This window comes from Symphodus melops, assembly GCF_947650265.1.
Source record: "Symphodus melops genome assembly, chromosome: 16".
Lineage (NCBI taxonomy): Eukaryota > Metazoa > Chordata > Actinopteri > Labriformes > Labridae > Symphodus > Symphodus melops.
In genome coordinates this window covers 6,408,594-6,433,310 of record NC_136706.1, presented here as the reverse complement: position 1 = coordinate 6,433,310, position 24,717 = coordinate 6,408,594, and the positions used below count along the sequence as shown (strand labels likewise).

General features: G+C 42.5%; 3 protein-coding genes across 7 annotated transcripts; 2 read left to right on the top strand and 1 right to left on the bottom strand.

Annotated features, from left to right (window-relative positions):
• Window positions 1–198: 198 nt before the first annotated feature.
• sec16a (SEC16 homolog A, endoplasmic reticulum export factor) lies at window positions 199–18,394 on the top strand. 4 transcript variants are annotated; one of them, XR_013780849.1, is made up of 31 exons: window positions 199–301; window positions 1,917–5,347; window positions 5,453–5,604; window positions 5,719–5,807; window positions 5,940–6,060; window positions 6,319–6,517; window positions 8,008–8,188; window positions 8,284–8,426; window positions 9,382–9,443; window positions 9,757–9,895; window positions 9,993–10,235; window positions 10,325–10,422; window positions 10,519–10,600; window positions 10,722–10,839; window positions 10,950–11,061; window positions 11,161–11,266; window positions 11,412–11,552; window positions 11,656–11,769; window positions 12,149–12,350; window positions 12,499–12,965; window positions 13,088–13,135; window positions 13,771–14,094; window positions 14,222–14,278; window positions 14,357–14,483; window positions 14,596–14,733; window positions 14,880–14,962; window positions 15,496–15,567; window positions 15,985–16,044; window positions 16,799–16,867; window positions 16,955–17,719; window positions 17,815–18,394. XR_013780849.1 is itself a non-coding variant. In XM_079364438.1 (31 exons), the coding sequence occupies exons 2-31, from the start codon at window positions 1,991–1,993 to the stop codon at window positions 17,027–17,029; spliced, it is 7,095 nt and encodes a 2,364-aa protein (XP_079220564.1). In that variant the 5' UTR covers window positions 199–301; window positions 1,917–1,990; the 3' UTR covers window positions 17,030–18,394. The 4 variants fall into 4 exon arrangements, 3 of the variants coding, with proteins under 3 accessions (XP_079220564.1, XP_079220565.1, XP_079220563.1); XM_079364438.1 differs by having other exon boundaries at window positions 13,771–13,929; window positions 14,014–14,094; window positions 16,955–18,394; XM_079364439.1 differs by lacking the exon at window positions 15,985–16,044 and having other exon boundaries at window positions 13,771–13,929; window positions 14,014–14,094; window positions 16,955–18,394.
• Window positions 18,395–18,595: 201 nt separating this feature from the next.
• On the bottom strand, window positions 18,596–21,467 carry LOC306837011 (uncharacterized protein). Its single transcript, XM_079364440.1, has 6 exons — window positions 21,006–21,467; window positions 20,802–20,916; window positions 20,423–20,535; window positions 19,582–19,681; window positions 19,314–19,435; window positions 18,596–19,165 (listed from the first exon to the last, which is right to left on the bottom strand). Exons 1-6 carry the CDS (start codon window positions 21,094–21,096, stop codon window positions 19,062–19,064), a joined length of 645 nt encoding a protein of 214 aa, XP_079220566.1. The 5' UTR covers window positions 21,097–21,467; the 3' UTR covers window positions 18,596–19,061.
• A 110-nt stretch (window positions 21,468–21,577) lies between these two features.
• rpl28 (ribosomal protein L28) lies at window positions 21,578–23,928 on the top strand. 2 transcript variants are annotated; one of them, XM_079364442.1, is made up of 5 exons: window positions 21,578–21,665; window positions 22,144–22,231; window positions 22,929–23,052; window positions 23,536–23,654; window positions 23,789–23,928. In XM_079364442.1, the coding sequence occupies exons 2-5, from the start codon at window positions 22,151–22,153 to the stop codon at window positions 23,876–23,878; spliced, it is 414 nt and encodes a 137-aa protein (XP_079220568.1). In that variant the 5' UTR covers window positions 21,578–21,665; window positions 22,144–22,150; the 3' UTR covers window positions 23,879–23,928. The 2 variants fall into 2 exon arrangements, with proteins under 2 accessions (XP_079220568.1, XP_079220567.1); XM_079364441.1 differs by having other exon boundaries at window positions 21,665–21,747.
• The last annotated feature ends 789 nt before the right edge of the window (window positions 23,929–24,717 follow it).

Genomic DNA, 24,717 nt, shown 5'->3' with positions numbered 1-24,717 from the left:
AACACAAACATGTCCATCCTCGAAGAGCATTTAGTGTCTCCAAAGGTCAACTGCTGTCACGAAGATTTGCAATTAAGTCGTTTTAATTATTTTACTGTTGCATTTATTTATCTTAATCAATTTTTAAGGTTTTCCCAGATGCACAAAATATGATATAAACACAGAAATGACCTTTAGTAAGCCCCGCCCCCGTGATGACGTAAAGGTTGTTTGGCCCGTGACGCTGCTTGTACACGTAGCCTAGTAGGATGTGTTCACTGAAGATGGTGGCGGTGTGTCAGACTCACTGCACTGCTGATTTGTAAGAATTTATTTACATCTTTACACGTTACCAACACGGGGGGGGGGGAAGAGTAAATATGTTCAAAGTTTATTAATGTTTTACCCAGAAAGTCTCCACGTGACGTCTTTGGTGGGTATGAAACTGTTACCTCTGTAGTAGTTAGCAGAGGTTAGCTCGCCAGAAGTGCTAACCCATAGCACGGATGCTAATGCTAACTGACCAGGCAGTGAACCTGTTTCAAAGACCTGCCAGTGCTCTGTGTTTGACCATGACAATGTAGATATCGATCAAATTTATTTTTGGGAGCTATTTAGATTGTCATGGTTTCAGGCAAATCAAAATATCTTTGAATATTAGAGTTGTTATGTGCTAATGACATGTAGGTTAATGCTGCTTTACCGTTAGCTGGACAACAAGGTACTCTGGACCTTTCCTCGTCGGCAGCTTTATATTTGACGGTTTTTTATTTTTTATGCAGTGTCAGAACATAAATGTGCCATCGATTATATCTTAGCATGTGTGGGATACTGATTAATAGTCGTAATCGGTAGCGTAATATGTAAAAACATAAAAAGATTAGTCGTTGAGTTTGTTGACTGCCTTCAGCAGTGCTAACGTTAGCATTCGGGGTTGCGACGGGTCCTGGTGTATTAAACCTGGGCGCCAGGAAGATCCGGGATCGCATTAATGAGTTTTAAGGGCTGACCTGGCTAACAAGACTACTTTATTGATCTCTCTCTCTCGCTTCGATTTCAAGTTGCTGAGTGTTAGTTCGTTGTACCTCGTCTGGACTCTCACCCGACATGCACAGTGTTTGTGCCTTAACTTTGCAGCTGATGGATCTAGTAATCTCTCATCAGCTCATAGTCATTAAGCTTCTTTGTAGCATATTTTGCTTTTAACCAACACTAGCAGCTACAGTTTTAAAGGAGGTGCACATCCTCTGTTTAAGTTTTACTCCTGTTTTTTTTTCTTGTCAATTACACCAGTTTGTCCTTGTTTAGGGAGCTTTAGTCATATGATCACTTTCCATTTTCATCAAAAAAGATGAACTGTTCTCGTCCCTTGAAAAACTAAGTAGATAGCTCATTAGACAGGCACTATGCTTTACCCTTATTACATTTCTTTAAACTTCACTTTACTTCAGTGACGTCCGCTCTCTGAAAACACCTTGTCATGGGTTTGGCTATTTAGCACTTATCACATCTTTCTTAAGAATTATAATAATTCCAGTAATAAAATAGAAAAAAATATGTATGAAAAGTAACACTTTTCACTTATGCTTTGTAGTTTCTTTCTATGTTTGACATGTTTTATTAGTTTGAGATCTAACTCTTAAAATAAAAGAGATAATATGGGCTGCCGGTGGCTGTGCATATTTTCTTAACTGGTTGTTTGAATACATTTAAAAGTGTAACTTTATTCGGATTGCTTGATGTGTGTTTTGCGCTCTTCTCAATGTAATACGTTATTAACTATTTTGTGCTACTCTTAGAGCTTGTGTAGAAATTGCCACGTTGTAACATTTGGTAAGATAGGATCATAGTCTATCACAAATAAAGGTGTGGTGAAGACCATCAGAGGCATGTTTAGCTTTTTTCTAACCACTCCCTCTTTTCTTTTCTTTATTCAGCTTCGCCTGACTTCAGTCTCTTCGGTGACATCCACTAGAGTGACGTGGTCCTTGGACCTGCTTGCTCAGCAGCCATGCAGCCCCCTCCTCGGACGGGACCTCCAGGAGCCTCTGGCCCTCCACCTCCTTCAGGGCCTAATATGTTTCGTAGGACCAGGCCTCATAAGCATCCGGCGGCAGCAGCCACAATGCCACCTCCATCTCAACCCATGACAGACCCTTTTGCTTTTGTCAGAGCTCCTCCCCCTGTGGCTGCAGGTGGACTCCCGACAATACCCAACAGCAACCCTCCACCAATGCAAGCCCCGCCTAACACCATGTATCCAGGCTCTGGGCTGCCTTCACAGCCACAGACTCTGGAGAATGCCTCAGCTGCTTTCTCTGGTCCTCCACCATCCTCACTTCCAGGGGTGACCCTGTTCAACCCTCACAGTACGTCATCTCCGGGTGTTTTCTCAGCACCCAGTCATGTGGGATACGCACCCTCACACGGTGAACAGAGCTATTTTAATTCAAGAGAACAGACACCATCCATGGGGACGGAGCCTTCACCTGGGGCCTCAGCCTCAGTAACGCATCCAGCACCTTTTAATCAGGACTTTATAGGACAGCCTCCTCAGCCTGTGCCCTTCCAGCCAGTGCCTGCTACCACCTCATCTTCCCAGTGGGCCCCTGATCATGGGAGTCGCCCTCCATCGGTTCAGAACTATTTCCAGCCTACTAGTGATCCCCCACAACAACATTTTAATTTACCTTCACTGTCCCAGATGTACCCCTCACATACCCCGTCACCACATCACAATGCCCCCACCCCGCCAACACAACCTGGACACCCCCAGACCCAGGCTCCTCCTCCCCAGAATCCTGTAAAGGCCCCTAGTTCTCAATGGCCTGACCCCAATGCCTCCCAACAGCATAATTCACACTTCCAAACTCAGAGTTACTTCAGTCAGAGTTCTGCCCCCCATGACTCGTGGTTCAACCAACCACCGCAGGACCCAGGCTACCACCAAATGGGGACTAGCCTTGGACATGCTCAGCCACGACCTGAATCCGCTGGATCTCTACATGCATCGAATGCTGGGCCCGTGTCTAATTCTGCACCTGCCCCCCTCCAATACCCTCAGGAGTCTGGGGCACTCTCAATGTTCTTCAAAGACAATGATGTAGAAAATGAAGAAACACTTGCTGGAGAGAGAAATAAGGCAATGAATGGTGTTCCTGGTTCCTTTCAGCAGCACAGTAACCCACAAGCCTACAGTGGCCATGCAGATGTTCCCTTGGATTACCACGGACCTTCTCTGCAAGATCAGTCGCAACTGCCAACCTTGAATTATGGAAATCATGCAACCCAGAAGCCTCCTGAGTCCCAATATGACCATGTGGAGAATTTGGAGTGTGTCCCAAACCTGGAAGTGTTACCCAGTGACACCCCAGCGAGCCCTGCTGTTACTGCAGCCCAAGGGGCGGACCAGTTTGAAACTGGGCCCAACCTGGAGACTCCAGATTCTGTTCCAAGACCAATGAGATCTGCCAGCGTGTCGTCCAACTACAGCAACATGAGCCATGGGAGTGGAACCAGCAGTCGGCGGCATCAGGGAGTAGTGGGTACCTTTATTCAGCAGGAAAGTCCACGTCTCACCGATGAAGCTCACCTGTCTGCTGCCACTGGAGGCTACTTTGAGCAGATTGACTCTTCTCCAGCTGGAGATATGGGGGCCAGACAGAGCTCCCTGGAGCAGATGTGGCATCCAACACCAAGCCCTCCCAAACCAACTGGTATCTTTCAGGCTAGTGCTAACAGCTCTTTTGAGCCTGTGCGCTCGCATGGGGTTGGGGTGCGTCCTCCTGAAGTCGACAAAGCTAAAATGGTAGCTGAAGGGGGTTCAGATTCTACACCTGGAAACCTGGAGCAGCCGCCGGATAATATGGAAAATATTTATAGTACTGGGCACCCACTGCCTGCTGTGGCTGCAGGCTGTGCACCTCATACACACCCAGTGGTCCTTGCTCAGTCCAGACCTTCATCCCGTGCTTTTGGGATGACTCGGCCCTGTGAAAGCCCTGCTACTACTCTCTGGGCTCAAAATGATCCTGCCAGCTTGGGCGCTAACATCCTCTTGGCTCCCGCTGCCCCGACAGTTCTCGCCCCTTTACGTGAGCCAAGTGCAGAGGTCATCCAACCTCCGGAGGATGGCCCGCTGGACTTGCAGCCCTCGCAGAGAGTCCAAGCAACGCCACAGCAACACTCGGAGAACCTAGAGAACCCGCCGAAGGTGAGTGAGGCCGAGCCAACTGACTCTCAAGGCAATCTTGGCTATGCGTCTCTCCTTGTTTGTGACTCGCTCCGCCAGCCTGTGTTGATTGCCCCGCCTGTGTCCAATTACAGCGTGATTCCCCCCAGTACCCCTGCGCAAACCGCCAGTCAAAGTAGCCTTAGGGAAACTACCCCACCTGCAAGATCACTCACACAGGGACACGGTGCCAGTACCTCCCAACCGCCTTCATTAACCTCTAATCAGAATCCACTGTTTTTCCCTGGACCAGTAAACTTTAGCGCTTCAGCCTCTAACACGGGCCCGCTCAATCTGACTAGAGACAACACGGAAGAGCCTCTGTCAGACCTCGCAGCTCCACCACAGTCTCCGCCGGTCCGCCCTCCTCTTTCCAGGGGCCAATCAGTGGGTGGGGAGAGCCAAGCTGCTCTCCAAATTAATCCACCAGCTTCTCTTGTGACTGCTACTGTCTCTAATCATAATCAGCCGTCAAATTATGAACTGCTTGATTTTTCTATGCACCAATCACAAGCCCAAAACCAAGCCACTGGCCACCCCTCCTCTCTACATGAGTCTCCACAGTCTAGTAATGGATTTTACCTACAGGTCACCAAAGATGCTCAGCAAGGGGTAAGAGTGAAAGGGAATGTCCCTGTCCAGACCCAGGCCTCTTCTTCCACCCCACAGGTACCACCAGCAGCCCCCCAAGTAGCTGCAAGCACCCAGTCGCCACCAGCAGAACCGCCTAAAAGATCAGATTCTCAGGTTGCTCTGCAGACGCACAATGATGCTCCCGCTGTTCCAGTTAGCGGGGCACCGCCCTCCCATGGCCAGTATCAAACTCCGGCACAGGGCCCTGCCGACGGGGCTGCTCCGCCATCAGGGAATATGCCTCCTCCTGCTGCCGCCGCCAACCCTCCTGGGCCTCTAGGTCCAGTACCTCCAGGAGCTCCTCAGCCTACTAGTGCGGAGCCGCCTCGACCGCCTTCAGCTGCAGGCAGTCAGCAGGGTTATGGACCCCCTCCTCCAGGGCCAGGACAGATGTACGGTGGCTATTATGGTAATTATGGAGAATACCCGGACGGCAGAGCACCATATCCTCCTGGCCAGTACCCACCTCCCCCTGGGGATCCGAGAGCCCAGCAGTATTATCAAGTATGTGGGAAATTAATATTATCACTAATTTTGGTGACCATGGTGTCTAAGTACTACTATGAAATGTACACGTTTGATCAGTTATTTCTCATGCTTTTATCTCAGGATGGTCAATACAGGAACAGAGCCGATCCTTGGTATGGTAGATATGAGGCGCAGAGCCAAGCTTATCGTGATCCAAACTATCAGTACAGGGAGCCTCAACCAGACCGACCCAACTCCAGAGCCAGCCAGTACTCTGACAGGCCTTCATCGAGGTCAGTCATGTATACTGGCTGTTTGTATTTCTCCATCTTGTTTGCAAAAAATGACTTGTGTAGTTCTTGAAATCGGCCTTCAAACCTCACTCTTCTGTTTACCGGCTCCTTTAGGCAAGGCTATCCTGAAGATTACCAGAGAGCAAACCAAAGTGCCTACGGTGATTATTATGCAGATTACAACAAGCACTATGATTACGCAGGTATGTGCTGTTGAAACCCCTGATGTTCTTAAAACTTGTTTTAAACTACTTTACTGAACCCATCTGTCCTGTGTTTCAAAGTGGTTTGGAAACAATTAAGTTATTTTTCTTCTCCATGTTTTCTGTGTCAAGGCTACAACTACGGACAGTATGACCCGCGGTACCGAGGGTATTACGACCAGGCCTACTGGGCGAATTACGATAACAGCTACAGAGGCAGAGACTACTACAATCAACAGATGTATCCTCCCCGGTATGCTGGGAGAACTATTTACGCACTCTCAATTGCAGAAGTAGATCATTTGAGGCGATGACATCAGTGCATGTGGTTGTATGAGGAATAAGATAGTGTTGAAAGTGTTTGTGCTGTTATGATGGGAAGTTTCTGTTTGATGGAAAATGAAATGTAAACAGAAGTTTAAAGCTCGTTGATAGTTTTTTTCTTTCTTCCTCAGTTCCTAATGAAAAACATTTTTCTGTTTTGATATACAAAAAAAATGACCTCTCACAGGAAAGAGGGCTATGAGGATCAGTGGCGATACTATCCTGGTTATGATGCAAGCTTTGACGACGATTACCGTCGTCGCGGTGAAATGTACGGGGACGATTTCGACCGACGCAGCGTCCACAGCGAGCAGTCGACACACAGCGTGCACAGCTCCCACAGTAACCACAGCAGACAGAGCAGCTTCAGCTCCCGCTCACAACAGGTGAGTGGGCAGGTTTTTTTTTTTTTCAAAGGTAAACTGTAAACCTTGTTTCTGAGCTCAATACCCGACAGTCAAAAGCTTCTCTTTAGTTCTATTTTACTGCACCTATCCATTTATACGTTTGTCTTCATACAACACAACATAAAAGTGTGTGCTGTAAAGTCAAACCTACTTTTACAGCCACAAATGCGTCCTCTGGGCTCCCACTCCACTCCCTTGTTCGCTCAAAGGGGGGCTTTTCCAAAGACATTAAACACCCATCTTACTATCTTGGCGAGATTGTCATCTCAGGTCTTGACTCTTTTTTTTTTTTTTTTTTTACTTGCTTGTGAAGCTTTTCTCTGATGTTTCCGGTTCATATGGTCATGTTTCTTTACTGGTTTTTAGAAAACTCTGCATCAGTTTGCTTACAAAGCATCTTTTGTCATACTTAATGGACGAGCTCTGAAGAAGAACAAAACAACTGTTTCCGCTTCATTTTGAGTGTTCTGAAAATTTGTGTTGTTGAAGTCTGTTTTCTTCTGATTGGACATAGTTGGAAGTCCTGTGATTAAAGGCTTCTTGGAAGTCTTTGTATCATACAGTGTAGGCTTGTGTGTTGTCAAGACTCTTACGTATCACACTGCAGGGGTTAAGAGTCTCTTTATATTGTGATGCCTTGCAGTACTGTACAGGACACTGTATAATGCCGGCTTGTGCTCTTTGTGTTTACACTAGCTGTATGCTTACTTACTGTGAATCCAAATATTGGTCTATATCCTTTTTTCACATCCTTAGCTGGAGATGTGTCTAAACATCAGGGAGGAGGTGGAAAGAAAGGCGTGGGTTTCAGTATGCGACTCTTCCCTCTAATAAGCTCCTCGTCCTCCAATGGCTTATTTTAAAGGTGTTCATTTCCACCAATCAGAAGAGACCCTTTCTTTCATTGGTTCTGTGTGATTTTTCATTTCCTTGCCTGTATTCTTGTTGGTTTATCTAAGACTGGAAACAGCCGCCTGTATTTGTATCCACGCACATCAGAGTCATATGACTCTTTTATTACATATAAGCCATGTACAGTGTAACTATTACTTAAAGGGATGCTGTTGTTGTACATGTTGTTGATCAGTGCTTTAAGATTCACATCATTTGCTTTTAGCTTTTAGGCTCCCTCATGACGGCTCCTCGTTGTCAGCTGCTTCAATCTTAACATTCCGTAATAGTAATGGTAAAGGGGGACGATCGATAACCCCCCCCCCCCCATAAGGTCTCTCTAGTAGAAAACATTCAACACTCAATGTGAATGAATTAACCTTCCAGAATGATCTATTCTATTACCAGTAGAATAGTTTAAAGATACTGGGTAAAACTGACCTGAAATGTTTTTACAGATAAAACTTTTTGTTTCTTGTAGATGGTTGGAACTTGCAGTGTGTGGCTGCTGTGTCTTTTTTGTGCTTTTTATTTTGTCGTTATTATTCAATAATGATGTTTTTCTTCCCTCCCTGCAGAGCCAGGTATATAGAAGCCAGCCTGACTTGTCCGCTGTATATGACACAACAGCATCCACTCTGGCTGCAGACTACTCCTACGGACAGTACCCGAACCAGACTGATGCTTCCCAGAACTACAGCCAGTACCTCTACCCCTCTGAGTACCCCACAGAAAGCACCTGGATCGCCCCAGAGCAACGTAACAACCAACTCCACCCTAAAGATATGAGACGTTGGTTCATTCATCTGTGGCTTTTTTTTTTTTGTCTGATGGATTATTTTTTTCCCCTTCAGCTCCCCCCCGTCCTGTGACACCAGAGAAGTTCTCCATACCCCATCGATGTGCCCGCTTTGGACCTGGTGGTCATTTAGTCCAAGTTCTACCTAATCTCCCTTCAGCTGGGCAGCCTGCACTTGTTGACATCCACAACATGGAGGTAAATTTTTAATGGACTGAGTTGTATGTCTACACCTGACTGTAGGATTATTATGACTGAGTTCATGAAGGGCCAGAAAGGCGTCATGTCATACATAATAAATAATCAGCAGTGTTTCAGCTTCTACATAACAGAAAACTGAAACCTCAAACCACCAGCCTGTTGCACTATGCAATTCAGGCGTTCCCCAATATGTTTGTAGTTAATCTGGATGGATAGGTACATCTATCAGTATATTATAGATAATGCAATTTTGAACATGTCCCGACTACATTTTCCCTTTTTTTTTTTTTTTTTAACTGTAAATACCTTTTTATATGGCTTCACATAGAAATGCTACAGTACTAAGATGTTTCTGAAAGAGAGCTACAATTCCACTGGTTGTAAGTTGCATAAATCCAATCAATAAATCAGTCATAAGGAGATATGTAGATTGAAGTATCCTTTCAAGAGACGCAGAAAAAGTTTAAGAGTAATTCATGAGCACAAAATGATGTTGCAGAAGAAAATGGTACATAACAGTTCACCACAATGCAGGAAGTTACGTGATTTATGCTCAACATTTCCTGCTGCAACATCTTTGCACTTCGTATATTTTGTAGATGTATACTTCCTTTGCTGATCAGGCCTGTGTAAGTGGCATGATCTGCCTTTGAGAAGAGATACTGACCAAAGAAGAGAATGCACCGTGTATCACTCAATGATATGAAACCATTACTGAAACAAAGAGAGGGAGAAAGCCCCACTGACAACCCTGAAACTTCCTAAAAAATATATATATTTTTAAAAAGTATGTGAACTGAGAGAGAAAAATGTAGCTCCTTAAATACTTCTTTTTGCTCCTAAGGGAATGTGACAATTGTGCCAAAAAGGTTATTTTCTCTTTTTAAACTTGCACGCAGTTCAGCAATCACACAACTAAATGCTGTAAAAATAAGCATGTTTGTATTTGCAGACCATGCTGCAGGACACACCAGACCAGGTAGAACTGCGAGCCTTCCCTGGACCTCTTGTAAAGTAAGTGTATCTGCCCTTTTTCCACTTTAGCGTTGAGTTGCTAACCTTTAAAGGCCAAAGCTTTTCAGTATTCTTCTCCTCTCTCCCTCTCTGTCATCAGACCCTCTGATTCCTACTGATGTCTGAAATCTTGCCCTGCATACGCTTGCTCCAAATCCGCCATTTAAAATCAGCAAAATCATAGTTATTGTCTAATCTAACCTTTAACCTAATAACCGTTTTGTGTTGGATTCTTTTGCCTTGTTATTAGTGAACAGGTGATGGTTAGATTTGGGTTGAGCTCCTGTCTCTCATCTTGCATTCTGTCCTTTAGAGAGGAGACCCATAAGGTGGATGTGATCAAATTCTCCCAGAACAAGGCGCTGGAGTGCTCACGTGATAGTGATCTTCTGGACAAGGACTCTGCCCTCCTTCTCTGGGACTTCATCATACTGCTCTGTAGACAGAACGGGGTAAGACAGAACAGTCACGTTTGGGCATATATGTCTGAATATGACTGTTTGTGTGTGTCTGAAACAGAAGTCTCTTTTGTCTGTCTGCTTTCTAAAGACTGTGGTCGGCACAGACATCGCCGACCTCCTGCTGAAGGAGCATCGCTCTGTCTGGCTGCCGGGTAAAAGTCCCAATGAGGCTAACTTAATTGATTTCAACAATGAGCCGTTGGAACGAGCTGAGGAAGAACCGGGTTCCAGACCGCTGTCCCTCCTATCTGACACCTTCTTGACCGTGCCAGAGAACGTTGGCAAGGAAACCGAACGTTTCAGGGAGCTGCTTCTGTTTGGTCGCAAGAAGGTAAAGAAACGCCCTCTTTGAACGTAAACTAGCAATTAAACCAGGATCTAATGAAATCTGAAATGACTTCCACTTAATCTTTGTAACAGGATGCACTAGAAGCAGCCATGAAAGGAGGTCTCTGGGGACATGCCCTGCTGTTGGCCAGTAAAATGGACAACAGGACGCATGCTCGGGTCATGACAAGGTAAACAGCTGTGACTCATAAACTTTTGTGATTTTTAAAAAAAAAAATTTTTTTAAGGTTTTCCATTGCAATTTTTTTTGTCTTTGTTTTTTTTAGGTTTGCTAACAGTTTGCCCATCAATGACCCTCTTCAGACGGTGTACCAGCTGATGTCAGGAAGGATGCCTGCATCAGCCACTGTAAGGATTTCTCCTCTTTTCTCTCTCTTAGCCACTCTTTATTTTTACACGATGGTATACCCAGGAGGTATAAAGGGTAGTGTGTTTCCATGCGAGTTGACATTATTTTTGCCGAATGTAGTGCTGCGGAGAGGAGAAGTGGGGTGACTGGCGCCCTCACCTGGCCATGGTGCTGTCAAACCTCACGCACACCCTGGACCTGGACACTCGCACGATCACCACCATGGGCGACACTCTCGGTAGGAATGCATCTAAAAGGCTGACTCCCTGCACTGAACTAACAAAAAAGGAAACACTTTACACTTCAGCAAAATGTTACCTCACTTAAATTCATTTTGTGATGTTGCAGCTTCCAAGGGGCTGATCGATGCTGCGCACTTCTGCTACTTGATGGCCCAAGTTGGTCTGGGAGTTTTCACCAAGAAAAGCACCAAGATGGTTCTGATTGGCTCCAACCACAGGTAAGAGACCGAGGCAGGCAAACACACATCCTTTAATCCTACAATACTGTTCGCATGAAAAACGCAACCAAAAATAACGTTTCTTTCTATTCATTGCAGTATGCCCTTTTACCAATTTGCAACCAATGAAGCAATCCAAAGGACTGAAGCTTACGAGTACGCCCAATCTCTGGGCTCCCTGCCGTGCTCATTGCCCAATTTCCAGGTAGATGTTTGTAGCGTTTAGTCGACAGCTAAGTAGATAAACTTTTGGAGGTGTTGAAAAACCAAATGAATAACTACAAGGTGTTTAAATCCCCACTAACTAAGGACCTACGTAACAGATCATGTTTCTCTTTTTTTCTTTTTAGGTGTTTAAATTGATCTATGCATGCCGTTTGGCTGAAGCAGGCCTCAGTGCTCAGGCCTTCCACTACTGTGAAGTCATCTCTAGAAACGTCCTCATGCAGCCCTCCTACTACTCTCCAGTTTTCATAAGCCAAATCATACAGGTATATAAACTAGTCATACTCCTTTATCCTCTAAGTATATGGAGATGTACCCTTTATTGGATCGTAAAAAAAAAAAAACGTTTTTTTTTTTTTTTTTTTTCAGATGTCTGAAAAGCTGAGATTCTTTGATCCTCAACTGAAGGAGAAACCTGAGCAGGAGCTGTTCAACGAGCCTGAGTGGCTGATTCACCTAAGAAAGCTTGATGGACAGATCAAGGTGAGGAGAAAGGTGTCTGTAGTTTTTTGTGTAAAATGACCGTGCCAAATCATATTCAAAGTAAGATTGTGACCACGCCAGAATGTTAAACTTCTTTATTGACATCACACACGTTTGTAATTATCTTTTAGTGGTGTTGTTTTTTTTTGTTTTGGGGGGGATTTGAGCATTTCTAGTGTGTTACTTGAAATAAATTGACATAACTGCATCCATACCTGGGCCGCCTGCGTAGAGGACTATCGTCTCTGTTCCACCTGTGCTTCATGACATCATATTTTATGGATGTTTATACTGTTTCCACTCACTGCTGTGAGTTTGTGATCATCTCTGTTGTTGTTCCCATGTAACACGCGTGTCCTGCTTGTCTTTGGTATTTTAGACCGGGGCCATTTTGTACAATACAGATAGATCAACTCCTACGCAGTTTGAATGCAGCAGCCCCAGCTCTGATTTGGACCAGCACAGTCCACCTGAACCGTACAACATGCCTGTGGAAATAGATGGCCACGCCCCTGACAACCCATTAATGAGCTCATTACTTCCTGGAGCTACACCACAGGGAGTACAGCTGATGCCTCCAGGTGTGTATCAAAGTGTGGTTGTTCTTTTTTTTTTTTTTTTTTTTTTTTTTTTTTTTTTTTTTTTCAATTTTTATCCCTTCTCTTTGCTTTGAGTCAGATCAAAATACCAAATCAATATCAAATCTCATCTCCTCTAAACTTTCTGCAGCCCCAGCCCACACCTCCATCCTCCAAGACGGAATGGTGCCCAATCAGCCTCTACCACCCAATGAAGTTCCCCAGTTCTACCCAGTACCCCCCACTGGACAACCAGGCCACTTCCCTGTCTCAGGATACCCTCCCCAGGACCCCAGCTTTGCCCCTCCTCCTTTTCAGCCCCAGCCGGAGCAGATAGATATGTATCCAGGCGCCCATCAACAGCCTGCTCCCACACCTTCTCAGATGGGTCAGATGTCACCGCACATGCCCCCCCAGGTGCAGCATTCACCCGTACAGATGAACCCTCCGACACTCCAGATGCCCCCGCACATGCCCCCCTCTCCTGGGCACATGCCACATGTAGAGCATCTCCCCCGATCCCCGACAGAGATGCACGTGAGTCAACAAATATCATCCTCCCCACCAAGAAGCTCTCTCACACCTCAGGATGACTTCTATGACCAAATGGCTCACATGGTCAGTATCTGACTGTCTGATAATAAAATATACATCATTCAACCTTTTCTCTTTACTTAAATGTAAAGGACACTTTCTAAATGAGTCTTCTTTTTTTTCCTTTTTTTTTTCCGGTGCTGCAGGGTCCAGGAAGGCGATCAAGGACCACCTCACAGTCTTCTATGCATATGGTGGGTTGCTTTTCCTTTTTTTTTTTTTTTTTTTTGCATGTCACAAAATGAATGAGAAAAAAAAAAAAAAAGTCATGTGAAGTCTGAAAAGGATTCTTCATTTGGATAAGTCCTCCTTGACAGTGATGTAATGTGTAATTCATGAAATATGTTGCCGTGTACAGTCATTTCAGATCACAGTGGACATTACTGTCAAACCAGCTTCATAGTGTTCACATTTTAAGCTTAAAGTCCCCCATAAGAGGACTTCATCAAAACATGTCGATAACAATGCACCTGTATCTACATGGCTAAACCTTGTTTAGACCTCAGTTTTCTCTCCATGCATCCTGCAAACAGCTGTGCAGCAGGAAAAAAAAAGAGCACCTCTTTGGCCCTCCATCTACATTGATGGTGTCAACGTTTAAAAGACTTCCTCAGTAACTTATTTTTTGTGTCTTTAAACCTATAAAATAGAACCGTTTGCATGAAAAACGGTTTGATCAGTAAGCGTCCTACACGAGCAAGTTAGGAATTTGGTCTCATTATCAAAGAGCAGTCTGTCCCAAGAATACCCCAAAACAGGCCTATATTAAGGAAACAAGTGTATGCACAAGAAGTGTTCAAACTTCTGACCGGCGTTTCATGATCTCCAGGCTTCAGGACGGCGCTCTCGCAACAACTCTGTATCCTCCAATCACTCTGGAGGAAGAGAGCGGAGCAACTCGTTCAAGCAGGCCTCCCCACCTCCACCTTCGATCCCCGAACAGCCTCGCAAAGAAGTTCAACAGGCGAGGAAGGACTCCCCGAAAAAGGTTTACATCCCCGCCTCAGTATTCAGTTCTTCAGTAATAATCCTACAGCGGACACAAGTGACCAGTGTCATTTTGTTTCCACAGAGTGGTCTTGGTGGTTTGATAAGGTGGATCTATGGGAAGGGGAAGAATGAGGCTCACTTACCAGACGACAAAAACAAATCTGTAAGTTGGAACTGTTACATGTGGAGGTCTTGTTTGAACATTTCCCAATATGAGTTAATGTTTCCACAAAGGTCAGTGTTGTGTTCTACATGTGATCCGTACTGATGAGTCGTGTTCTTGTTTTCAGATTGTTTGGGATGAACAGAAGCAGAGATGGGTGGACATAAACGAGCCTGAGGAGGAGGTCTGTAAAACACGACACTTGACATTATGCCCAGTCAAAGGAAAAACCAATGTTAAAGTTTGTGTCGTATTCTCGTAGAGCAAACCTCCTCCACCACCTCCGTCTGGTTTCCCCATGATGCCTCAGATGCCTGCTGCCCCCCCTGGAGGCCCTGCAGGACCCCCAGGTGGTGGGCCTCCTGTAAACATGTTTTCCAGGAGGGCAGGTGAGATGAGGGGGGAACACTTTATCATTTAGGGATCAAGGAAACAATGCCTTCTAACAGATTACTCTGTCCATATTGAAGCATATTCTCTCTTTACTTATGTTTTTTTTAGGCACAAGGAGTAGATATGTGGATGTTCTAAACCCCAGTAAAACAGCAAAACCAGCTGGATTAGCCCCTGCTCCGGCAGATATCTTTGCTCCTTTGGCACCGATGCCCATGCCTGCAAACCTATTTGTGCCTAGTTCAGGTGAGAATCAGTGAAAGGATGATTGGGAAATTCACTTTAATTATCTTTTTAATGAAACAGTGAGAATCAATTGTTTTCTGTTGGAATTAAAAAATGGATTTAATGTAGAAGTAACAGAATATTTGAACTATTAATCTGTGACGTAGCTCCTGACGATCAGCAGCCTTTAGAGGGCAGTGAAGGAGGAAACCACGAGCAGAACTCACCAAACAGCAGCGCTGCTCCACAGGTATCTGTAGATCTTAATTGGTGTATTATTAAACGGATGTGACAGTGGTATCAATCTGTAACTCCAATCTCTGCAAGATAGAAAATGTCTTTCTTCTTCAAGTAGTGCCTTAAACTGGGGGCCGTCAAGGAGAATGAGTTGATGATCTGCCCGTGCAGAGCGACCGTAGCATCGTGCTACAGAGTATATTCTATTCTTCATATTTCTATGCTCGTACGCATATGCATCCAAAGTTTTTCTTCTTATCCAATTTGATATAATTGTTTTTTTCTGCGTCTGTAAGATAGGCAGAAAACAAATGAAGTGAAGTGTACTGCAGGTAGTGTCTCGGATTATTTTCACAACCAAGCAGACTACATGGCAGGAAGTGAAACTGAAGAGCTTTCCTAAAAAGAAAAAGAAAATCTTAAAAATGCTGGAAAATGTTTGGCACTAAAAAGATGTTCGAGGTAGATTTGCTGTAGTTCAGCGAGTCAACAGAACGTTTAAAACTAAAGCTCCACTTATCCACTCTCTTTTCTGCGTCCCTTCAGATGTTCAACCCGACGTTGTTACCACCTGCTCCAGAAGGTCCTTCTGTGCCTGAGGGCTCGCAGTCTGGAGAGGTAAGACCCACTACTCCTGTCTGCCGCCTTAATACCATCAATCCATCACTGAATCATGAAGCTCAACATCCTAACAGCCAGTGCGTGCAGTTCACTTCTTTATTCAAATAAAAAATAACGGAGGAGGCTTTTGAGTGTCATGCCGTTAAAATGCATGCATCCCAACCTAAAATATTTGTGCCTAATCATTCTCAATGTGGACACTGAATAAAATGTAAAACCTCTTTTCCTTTTGCTGTTATAATCTAATACTGTCTGTCTTTTTTTCAGTTATCATAATTTCCTTTAGCTGTTTTTTTTTTTTTAATTGCTGTTTTGGGAAAGAGATCTAATCAAATGCATGAGAGTTTATTAATCTGGGTTTGTGGTTTCTGTTTCTTTGTCGTCTTCTGTTTATTTCCCTCCTGCTCTCTTTAGCTCTCACGTTCTAGCTCAATGAGTTCTTTATCACGTGAAGTGAGTCAGCATTTAAACCAGGTACCTTTTTTTTTTTTTTTTTTTAGCAGAGCCTCAAATGGTCCACTCTCACCTCTCACCTGCCACTCACTTAGATCCACTCTTAACCCGTAGAATGCTTGACAATTTTGCACCCGAGCTGCTTTACCGCCCATCAAACCCACAACGTCTGCCTGCGCACCTGCCTGCTGTCTCCAGCATTACTAACAATACAATACAGTCTGTTACAATCAAAGCCAGAACATCTTTCACCTACTGTAAGTGATTCTTTATCAGCATGCTAGCAGCATGAATGTGGATTGTGATTTTGGTCTGTCGGACCAGACTCCCAACACTCTACATGTTAGCATGATGGTGTTAGCATCGACCTTAAAGCACAGGTGTGCGGCCCCACTGCGCTGCTAGCATGTCTGTAAACAGCAGTGAACCTATCTACTTGATTTAAAGGACACTTGTTAACTTTGAGCAATGATTCAAAGTGCTGTAGACAGCGACAGGAACTCCCCCCCCCTCCCCCCCTTTGTTTGTTGTCATGGGGACACACCGCTCTATTAACACGTCAAATAGCTTGCATGATAACTGAAATATGTGCAACAGTGGTTTGTAACGCTGCCTCACAGTGGATCCAACTCCTCTTTGCCATCATGTTTCCAATTCTCCTTGACTTTTTTTTTTTTTTTCTCATTTACAGTCCATTCCTCCCGATCTCCTGCCATACAAGTATGTGGACAAAACCGCTGCACATGCTTGTTGTGACTCTGTTTGTTCGTTTCAGAATCATCCTGCCCAGGTAGCTGCACCCACTGGAGGCGTCACTTTTTATAACCCTGCACAGTTTGCACAGGTGAAGACTGATCAAATATTTCTTCCTCTCTTGTTTGTCCCTTCACAAAGCTCATACTTATTATCAATATTATTTCTTTCTTCCTAGACTGGTGCACCATCAGGAGGTGCACACCGCTCTAGTCGACTGGGCGGCCAGCGCCAGTACCCAGTGTTGAAGTAAACACCATCTTGCAGATTGTGTAAACAGACTTGTTAAATAGAGTGATATCCTACCTGGAAGTAAATGAAGCACATGGACAAACTGCAATCTGTCTAAAGGACCTTTCTTTTCTGCCTGTACCTAAGAAGAACATAATCACAGTCTCCATCATGTTGAATCGTCAAAGAGCTTCATCACTCTTTCATCTGTTTCTTTGGTTCAGTAGTTTGTCTCTGGTGAACAGCGTTTTCTCAAAGGGCTTTCTCCTGCATACATACATACAGAAACCAGACAGTAGTATGACTTTTAACACACATTTGAAGGTTTGCATTCATACATAAAACTGTACATCGCTGAAGGCATAATTTAGTAAACAATAAATATGTTGCTCCTCAAGGCTGTCCAGCTTCCCCTCAGTGACACAGTTGTCAGAATGCTCATCGCAGGTCCTGTTTTAGGTGTCTCTGTGCGTCTCAAATCCAAATGTAAACGTTTGATTGGTTGTACGTGTGAGGGATAGTGGAGAGCGGAGTCTTTTTAATTTCATTTGAGCTCTTCAGAGTTCTTCTGTCGACTTCAGATGGAAGGACTCTGACCAAGATAGAATTTAGTGTGAGAATGAATCGTGTCAATGTGCATTGTCTGCTGTGTTTGTTTTGTTGCTTTTCTTCAGGCGCCCTCCATTAAAGAGAGGTGTGTTGATTGACGCAGGTAAGATACTTATACTGGCTCAATAACCCTGATTTTCAGATATTTATTTCATGTCTTTATGTCCTGCCTGCCCATCGATATTTCTTGACTTCAAGAATGCAGCAGGGTCTTTCGTCCAAGTAAAGCTTCAACTCTCCAATGAAAAATGTGATGGAATCAGTGAGACAACGAGGTGGTTTTCAGAACGGCAAGAATTGGGATTAAAACTGCGTTTTAAATGTCACTAAAATAAATCTATCCAAATATGTGTATATCAGATTGATTGTATTTATGAGCTGTAGGTATAAAAGTGTGTGTGTGGAACAACTAACTTTTCTGATTAGCTTTGAAGAAATGCATTTATGATCCACCAGATTGATTCATATTATCGTTTTGCTTCTGCTGACGAAATGATCTAAATTGTGAGATGAGATCTAATTGTACACTTAAAACTTCCATGCCATTCTAATTTACTGATTTTTTTTAAGTCTATCACTTGTCATCCCAAATGTTCATCATTTAGTCATTTTGTTGACAGAAGGTAAAGATTTTACAAGGTCCCCTTTTGTTTCAGAGGACAAATTGTTTCCCCCTAATGTGTAAGAATGCACTCTGTAAAGTTCTTGACAGAAATACATCAACCGTGAAAACTAAATGGTAATAAAGTTATTTTTTGCGCTCTGTAGCACTTTGAAAGAGATGTCTATTGGTTTTATTCATTATAGAGTAAGTCATGTGTTTTGTAATCGTGAATTAAAAATCAGACATGGATAAAGTTTGCAGGTTAGAGCCGAAGTGTTGGATGAGTCATGTTAAAGAATCAGAGTCTCCTCTTGGGAGGAACATGAATGTCTGGACAAATGTATTCAGTCTGGCTTAAATATGAAGTGATCATAGTTTATATATTATCTTGTATATTTTCTGTTAGCAAATATATTTCAACATCACTTGAATTTCCCTCTGGATCAATAAAGTATCCATCATGGTAAGTACTGTACAAAAACACAATTTAAAGGATGTGAGAACACTGTTGGCAACTCATTTCACAGAAAGAAAAAAAAAAAACATTTTCAACAAGCATTAATTAATCTGATGAGCAGAAAAACAGCTGAATACATGTTTTCATTAGACAGTATAGACGAGTTCCTTTGAGATGGTTGACTCTTGTACATTTACAGGATGTCAATTTAAAAGTAGACTGAAGGCAGTCAGTATAAAACAAATGCAGCTTGTTACACAACAGCTGTCCTGGAATGATGTGTCAACCTTCACCAGCAATTTTATTTAATTCAGCAAATGAATGTATTAATATGTTAGTCTCTGTGTAAAAAGTCATTCTGAGCAAGCAGAGACAGTCCATGTCCTACGTGTCCAGTGCTGCTTGAGCTTTCTGAACAGCAACCCTTAGCATCGTGTTGTCACTGAGCAGCTGTTGGAGAGCAGCTGGGTCCATCTCCAGAAGCATACCTGCATAAATGCATAGATTAGAACCACTATATAATCTACATTATACATATGAGCTGTATATACATAAAGTCCTTAACTACATCTTAAAAGCCAAGACCATAGAGTGGGAAAGATGGAAGACATTTGCAGAAAATTCCCAAATAGACACCTGTAATATCATTTGCATGTAGAGGATCCAGCTCTTCCACCAGTGAGAAGAGCTTCTCTCCTAACTTTTCTGTGTCATCGGTGTCGGACAAGTCACTTATGTCTGTCTCCTCCACATTCTGCCTAAAGGGAAGAAGCAGGAATGTCATTTTGGTAATGGGTACATTTGTTCCTTTATGTATTTGAATTACAAGTGACCTGTAAGGTAGATGCACATGGAGAACGACTCCCTATGTGTGCAAACAAAGGTATCTTTTACAAACACTTACTCCTGAAGGATTTTCAGGGCAGAGTTCACATGCTCCTCCAGCAGCTTTGGATCTGAGAGTAGGTTCAATACAGCCTCTTTATGCTGCTCCAAAAGCATTCCTGATGATCAACAGAAAAGTACATGTAATGAGTCACACCAGTTTAGTTAGGTTCATAAAACTTATTTGCAGATAACTGTTTTTTGAGGTTTTTTAACAATAATCCACAGCCATGCTGGGAGCAGTATGTGACTGGACTTTGCACAGCAATGCTCTGAGCTCAATGCTAAAATGATTATAAGCAAAAAAAAAAAAAAAAAACAACCATTGCGAAAAAGAACAGGTTACAATTGTGGGAATGTAATTTATTTTGCAGTCTGCTAGGTTGTAAGTTACAGTATTTCCCAGTTTAAAATTGTGATCTGACGATGGTCTTCGGGGAAAGGTTAAGAGATCATCAAAGTAATTAAACAAATAACAAGAGGGGGGCAGAAACGTTTCTGCTAAATTCATGAAATCCTTCAAATATAAGAAGCAATTGCATCCATGACCTTAAATCTCAAGCTTACTGTGGTGTCAGAGGATTGCAACATGGTGGGATTTAATATTATTATGATTATTATCCTTTTTGGTGACTTGTGTCCTTTTAAAGCTGTCAATAAACAGTATTTAACCAATAGAAAGAAATGCACATTAGTAAGAAATGAATTTGAACTTGGCAAACAACTGTTAACAGCACATGCTCTTGAAAAGGACACAAACTCGCCATCAGTAGTGCCATACATTTTATACACAGATTTATATAGAACATACAGTATTTATTTGACTGCTTCATAATTAGGAGTGTTTGGAGGTTACTTACCTGTGATTTTCTGTGAGTGGCCCGTTTTGTAAACATCGACCAGCTCAAACAGCTGCTCCCCCAAAGAGTCCGAGGACACGGATACATCATCCTCATCTTTACATGTGATGTTGCTGCAAAGAGGTGCAGACATACTCACAATCTTTAAGAGTTCTGAATTCTGACGTATTCTGTAGTTTTTCCATTTACACATACACAAACATCAACTAGTTTTCCAATAACACTGGGCTGGACTTCTCAACATACTACCTCACTTTTCTGAACTGTGTGCTACCGTTTAATAAATGAGGAGTAATCTACCACAATCCATAAGTGCTTTACAATCAGGGTATTTGGTAGAATCAGGGTTATAAGTCAGGTGTGGAAACCCTTGCTGTACCTTGAGTCATGTGCAAGCTGCAGGGCTCTGAGAGCTTTCTCCAGCGCCTCTGTCAGCGTGGATTCATCCTGCAGCATCAGACTCAAGACAGGACGAGGCAGCTCCAGCAACATACCTGCAGCACAGACTGAGATATTTAAAGCTTTCCGTGGGATTTTACAATTTTACAAAATTACTATTTTCTTTTATAAAAGATCACCTCACCTGTGAGTTTTCCAGCATTTTCTTTGTGTTTGGGGTAAATCAGAGAATACAGTTGTTCACCAAGTGTCTCCAGATCTTCTTTTTCTTCCATTTTGACTTCTCAATGTACATGAACGTTGTTACGACACTTTAACTGCATGGTCGACAGTTTTATAAATGACTTGAACCTGATGAGATTTTAGCAGAGTTCACATAATAATGTACAAAATGCATAATTATAAATAATTAAATAAGTCCTTAAAGAATAAGGTTTTCGGTACACTGATTGTCTTATAGACTCCGTGCTTGTCCCCCACAAGCACTCATGTTAAATTTAAATAAACACCTACATTTATTTTTTTTGACGGCTGCCTGTAAACACGAGGCGCGCATTGATCACGTCACTCTCGTGCAGACAGCGGCGTCAACATGTTCTTCCGCTCTGCCTTACCGTTAAGTAGTTCTTCAAAAATAATATTCAACACAATATATAGAGAGCCGTGATCAATGAAACTACATTTGAAATAATTTAAACGAGTCTTGTTGGCGTTTATGGTGTCAAAACGAAAGCTAAAAAGTTTCCTCTTTAAATACAAAAGTCGTTATGAGGGCGGAGTGATCTGTGACGGAGGCTCCGTAAAGCGGTTTCCGCCCTCTCCTTTCCTTTTCCTCCGCTAAAAGGTAACGTGGTCGCTTCGGCAGTTTTTAGCCGGTCTTTAAATTGTATTTTTTTCTTCTTTATACTCGTGTTAGGTCGCCAAAAGTAAGACACTGTTGCTGTGTTGATTATTATGAGTACATATGTGACATTTAAAGTCACTGAATATTGTTCAAATTGAGAGATACATTTGTGAGCACGTTGACCAAGCTAGGCCTCATGCTGCAGCATAGCCGAAGAGCTAACTTTAGCATTGTGACAACACCTGTGTTTTACCTGTTTGTTAAGGATATATATATACATGTGTATATATATATATATATATATATATATGATTATTTGTTCCTCTCAGGCTGACTGAATTAAAAACATAACATGAGGTTTGTCGAAATTAGACGTTTGTGACTCCTGCCAGTCGAAAAATGTGTCTGTGACTTCATGGCTGCCTTTACTCAGCCTGGTACTTTCTGTCAGTAATACTTGGCTGTGTTTTGGTTCCAGGTTCATCATGTCGTCCCATTTGCAGTGGATGGTCATCAGGAACAACTCCAGCTTCCTCATCAAGAGGAACGGACAGACCTACAGTACTGTGAGTACTCTACTGGTCTTAATGTGAGCCAGTCCTTTTATTTAGGACAACTTAAAGCCTATTGACTGGTTGAAGTAGCATTTGAGTGTGTATAATACATGAAGTTAAATGTGCTCAGCCGTAAAAGATTCAAGATGTTTTGTTTGTCACATCATCATATAGATGAGTGAAATGTAATAACTGTTCCCCAAGTCCATGCAATAACAATAAACACTGAATTTAGTAATACAAATATATAGGGTCAAATAGAATATAATGTAAACAATAAAAAGTGATTTTAATGTACAGAATAATACAATCTAGAATAGATTTGAATAAAAACAGTGTACAAGGAGAAGGGTTCAGTAAAACAGTAGTATACAAACTCTTAAAAAAGGATTATTGAATGTACTACATCATAAAAATATGTAATGTAAATAAACCTGAAACTGCCACTGAAAGATTTTGTAAAACATTCAATATTTATAATAGGTCATTTTAATGTCTTGCTGCTGCAGATTGACTGACTCATTCTGCACTGTTTTCTACATTCATACTGCAAAAATACACATTTTATTTCTAATTAACTGTAGCAGTACTTATAATGGCTCCTCTTGCCTACCAAGATCTAACGTCAATGGACTCGATGCAAAATAAACAGGATCCTAATTTCTATTACTTGTGTAGGTTTATAAAGTCAGTGTCTTTTCTTTGACAGGAGCCCAACAACCTGAAGTCCAGGAACTCTTTCCGCTTCAATGGTTTGGTGCACAAGAAGACTGTAGGTGTGCAGCCGGCGGCTGATGGCAAGGGAGTTGTTGTTGTGCTGAAAAAGCGTGCAGGTAATTAGTTATTTCCTGTGTCAAACTACTACTTCTACTGTTGTGTGCAAATTCTGAAGTTTGTGATGTGTGAATTCTTTTGAATTACGGTGGTGTTGAGAAGTTATTTACAAAAGAACTTTGGATTAATTAATGGTCAAAACACTATCCAAAGAAAAAACAATCTATGAATAACATTTTTTTATGCTTTTTTTATTATTCATGGTTGAAGTACCTCCAGTGAGAGTTACGTAGAGTTCCCTGTGCTCTGATTTTCATAAAGTGTAGAAATTGTCTTGATGTCAGAGGTTGACCTTTGTCCTGATCACTTAGATTTTTTGTGATCGTGCACAGAACTGTAAGGATAGAATAATAATGTCTGCTAGTCCTGGTGCTGATGAGCTCTGCACTTCAGATGGCTATGGAAAGATTTATTGCAGTGTCAGGTTCTTTTCAAATCGTTCAAGCTACTGTCGGATTAGAATGTTTGTTGTTGTTCCACAGGTCAGAACAAACCTGCCTCCTCCTTCGAGAAGATCACCATCAACAAGAACTCTCGCGCCACACTCAACAGCCTGAGGCACATCATCGGCAAGAACAAGTACAGGAAGGACCTGCGCATGGTGAGCTCCGTCTGACATCATACAGCGCAAACAATAGCACATGGCAGTGTTTTATTTGTAGTTTGTATTTCACAGCTTTCAAGACAATCATTTTGAGTCCTAACTTGTTTTCTTTTTTTCTTTTTTTCCCCCAGGCTGCCCTGCGTCGTGCCAGCGCCATTCTGAAGAGCCAGAAGCCTGTTGTGGTCAAAAAGAAGCGCACCAGGGCCGCCAAGACCGCATAAATTGATACACATGATACGAAAATAAAAGCTTCTTGTTTGGAAAAAAAAAAGTGGCACATTCTCCTGAGTCGTAACTCTCCCGTGGGTCGCATGTAAAGGTTTTAGTCGTCTGACAGAAATCCTTCATTTAAACCAGTTTGTTGCAAGCGTTGATTGTCAGTCATTTTTTTTAATGTGTGCAGATTGTGAACAGATATTCACAGTTTAAAATCAGCCTCAATTTGAGCAATGAATGATGAACTGGAGGTAATAAATGAAATGTAAGGGTTTTTTTTATATTGTGTTACAGTTGGGGAAATGAGGTATACAAGCAGAGACTTTCTTCCAGCCTCAATTCCCTCACAGGAAAGATGAAAAGTTCTGGTTTAGTTATATGGCTAATTAAACTGACAGAATTACACGTACATTTTATTTAATGACGCAGTAGTTTGTCAGACGGGTATTGAAAATCCCACAGTCTGAAAGTGGTCGGCTGTTGGAAGAAATGGGTCACTAAATGTGCTCTTAGTTTGACCTATTTGCAATGACGCTGGCTGTGCTTTTGGTTTAAAGATTTCAGGATCAACCAAACTCTGGAGTGGAAGTATGAAAGTAAAACTGAAATGTAGAAAATAATTCAGGAAGCTTAAAAGCAACGCTTGGATTTATTTTGTTTCTGCCCTTAAACTCCTTCAGGCCCAGGAGGTATTTTGATGCTGCAGCATTTGGAAACGCTTGGTTTCTATTCTGATGTGCCTGCTGTGTATCACTCTTAGGAAATGTTCTACAAAATGTTTTACACCAGGAGGAAGTGTTTTTGTTTTCTCCTATCTTTGCACCAAATAAGAAAAAAAAAATTA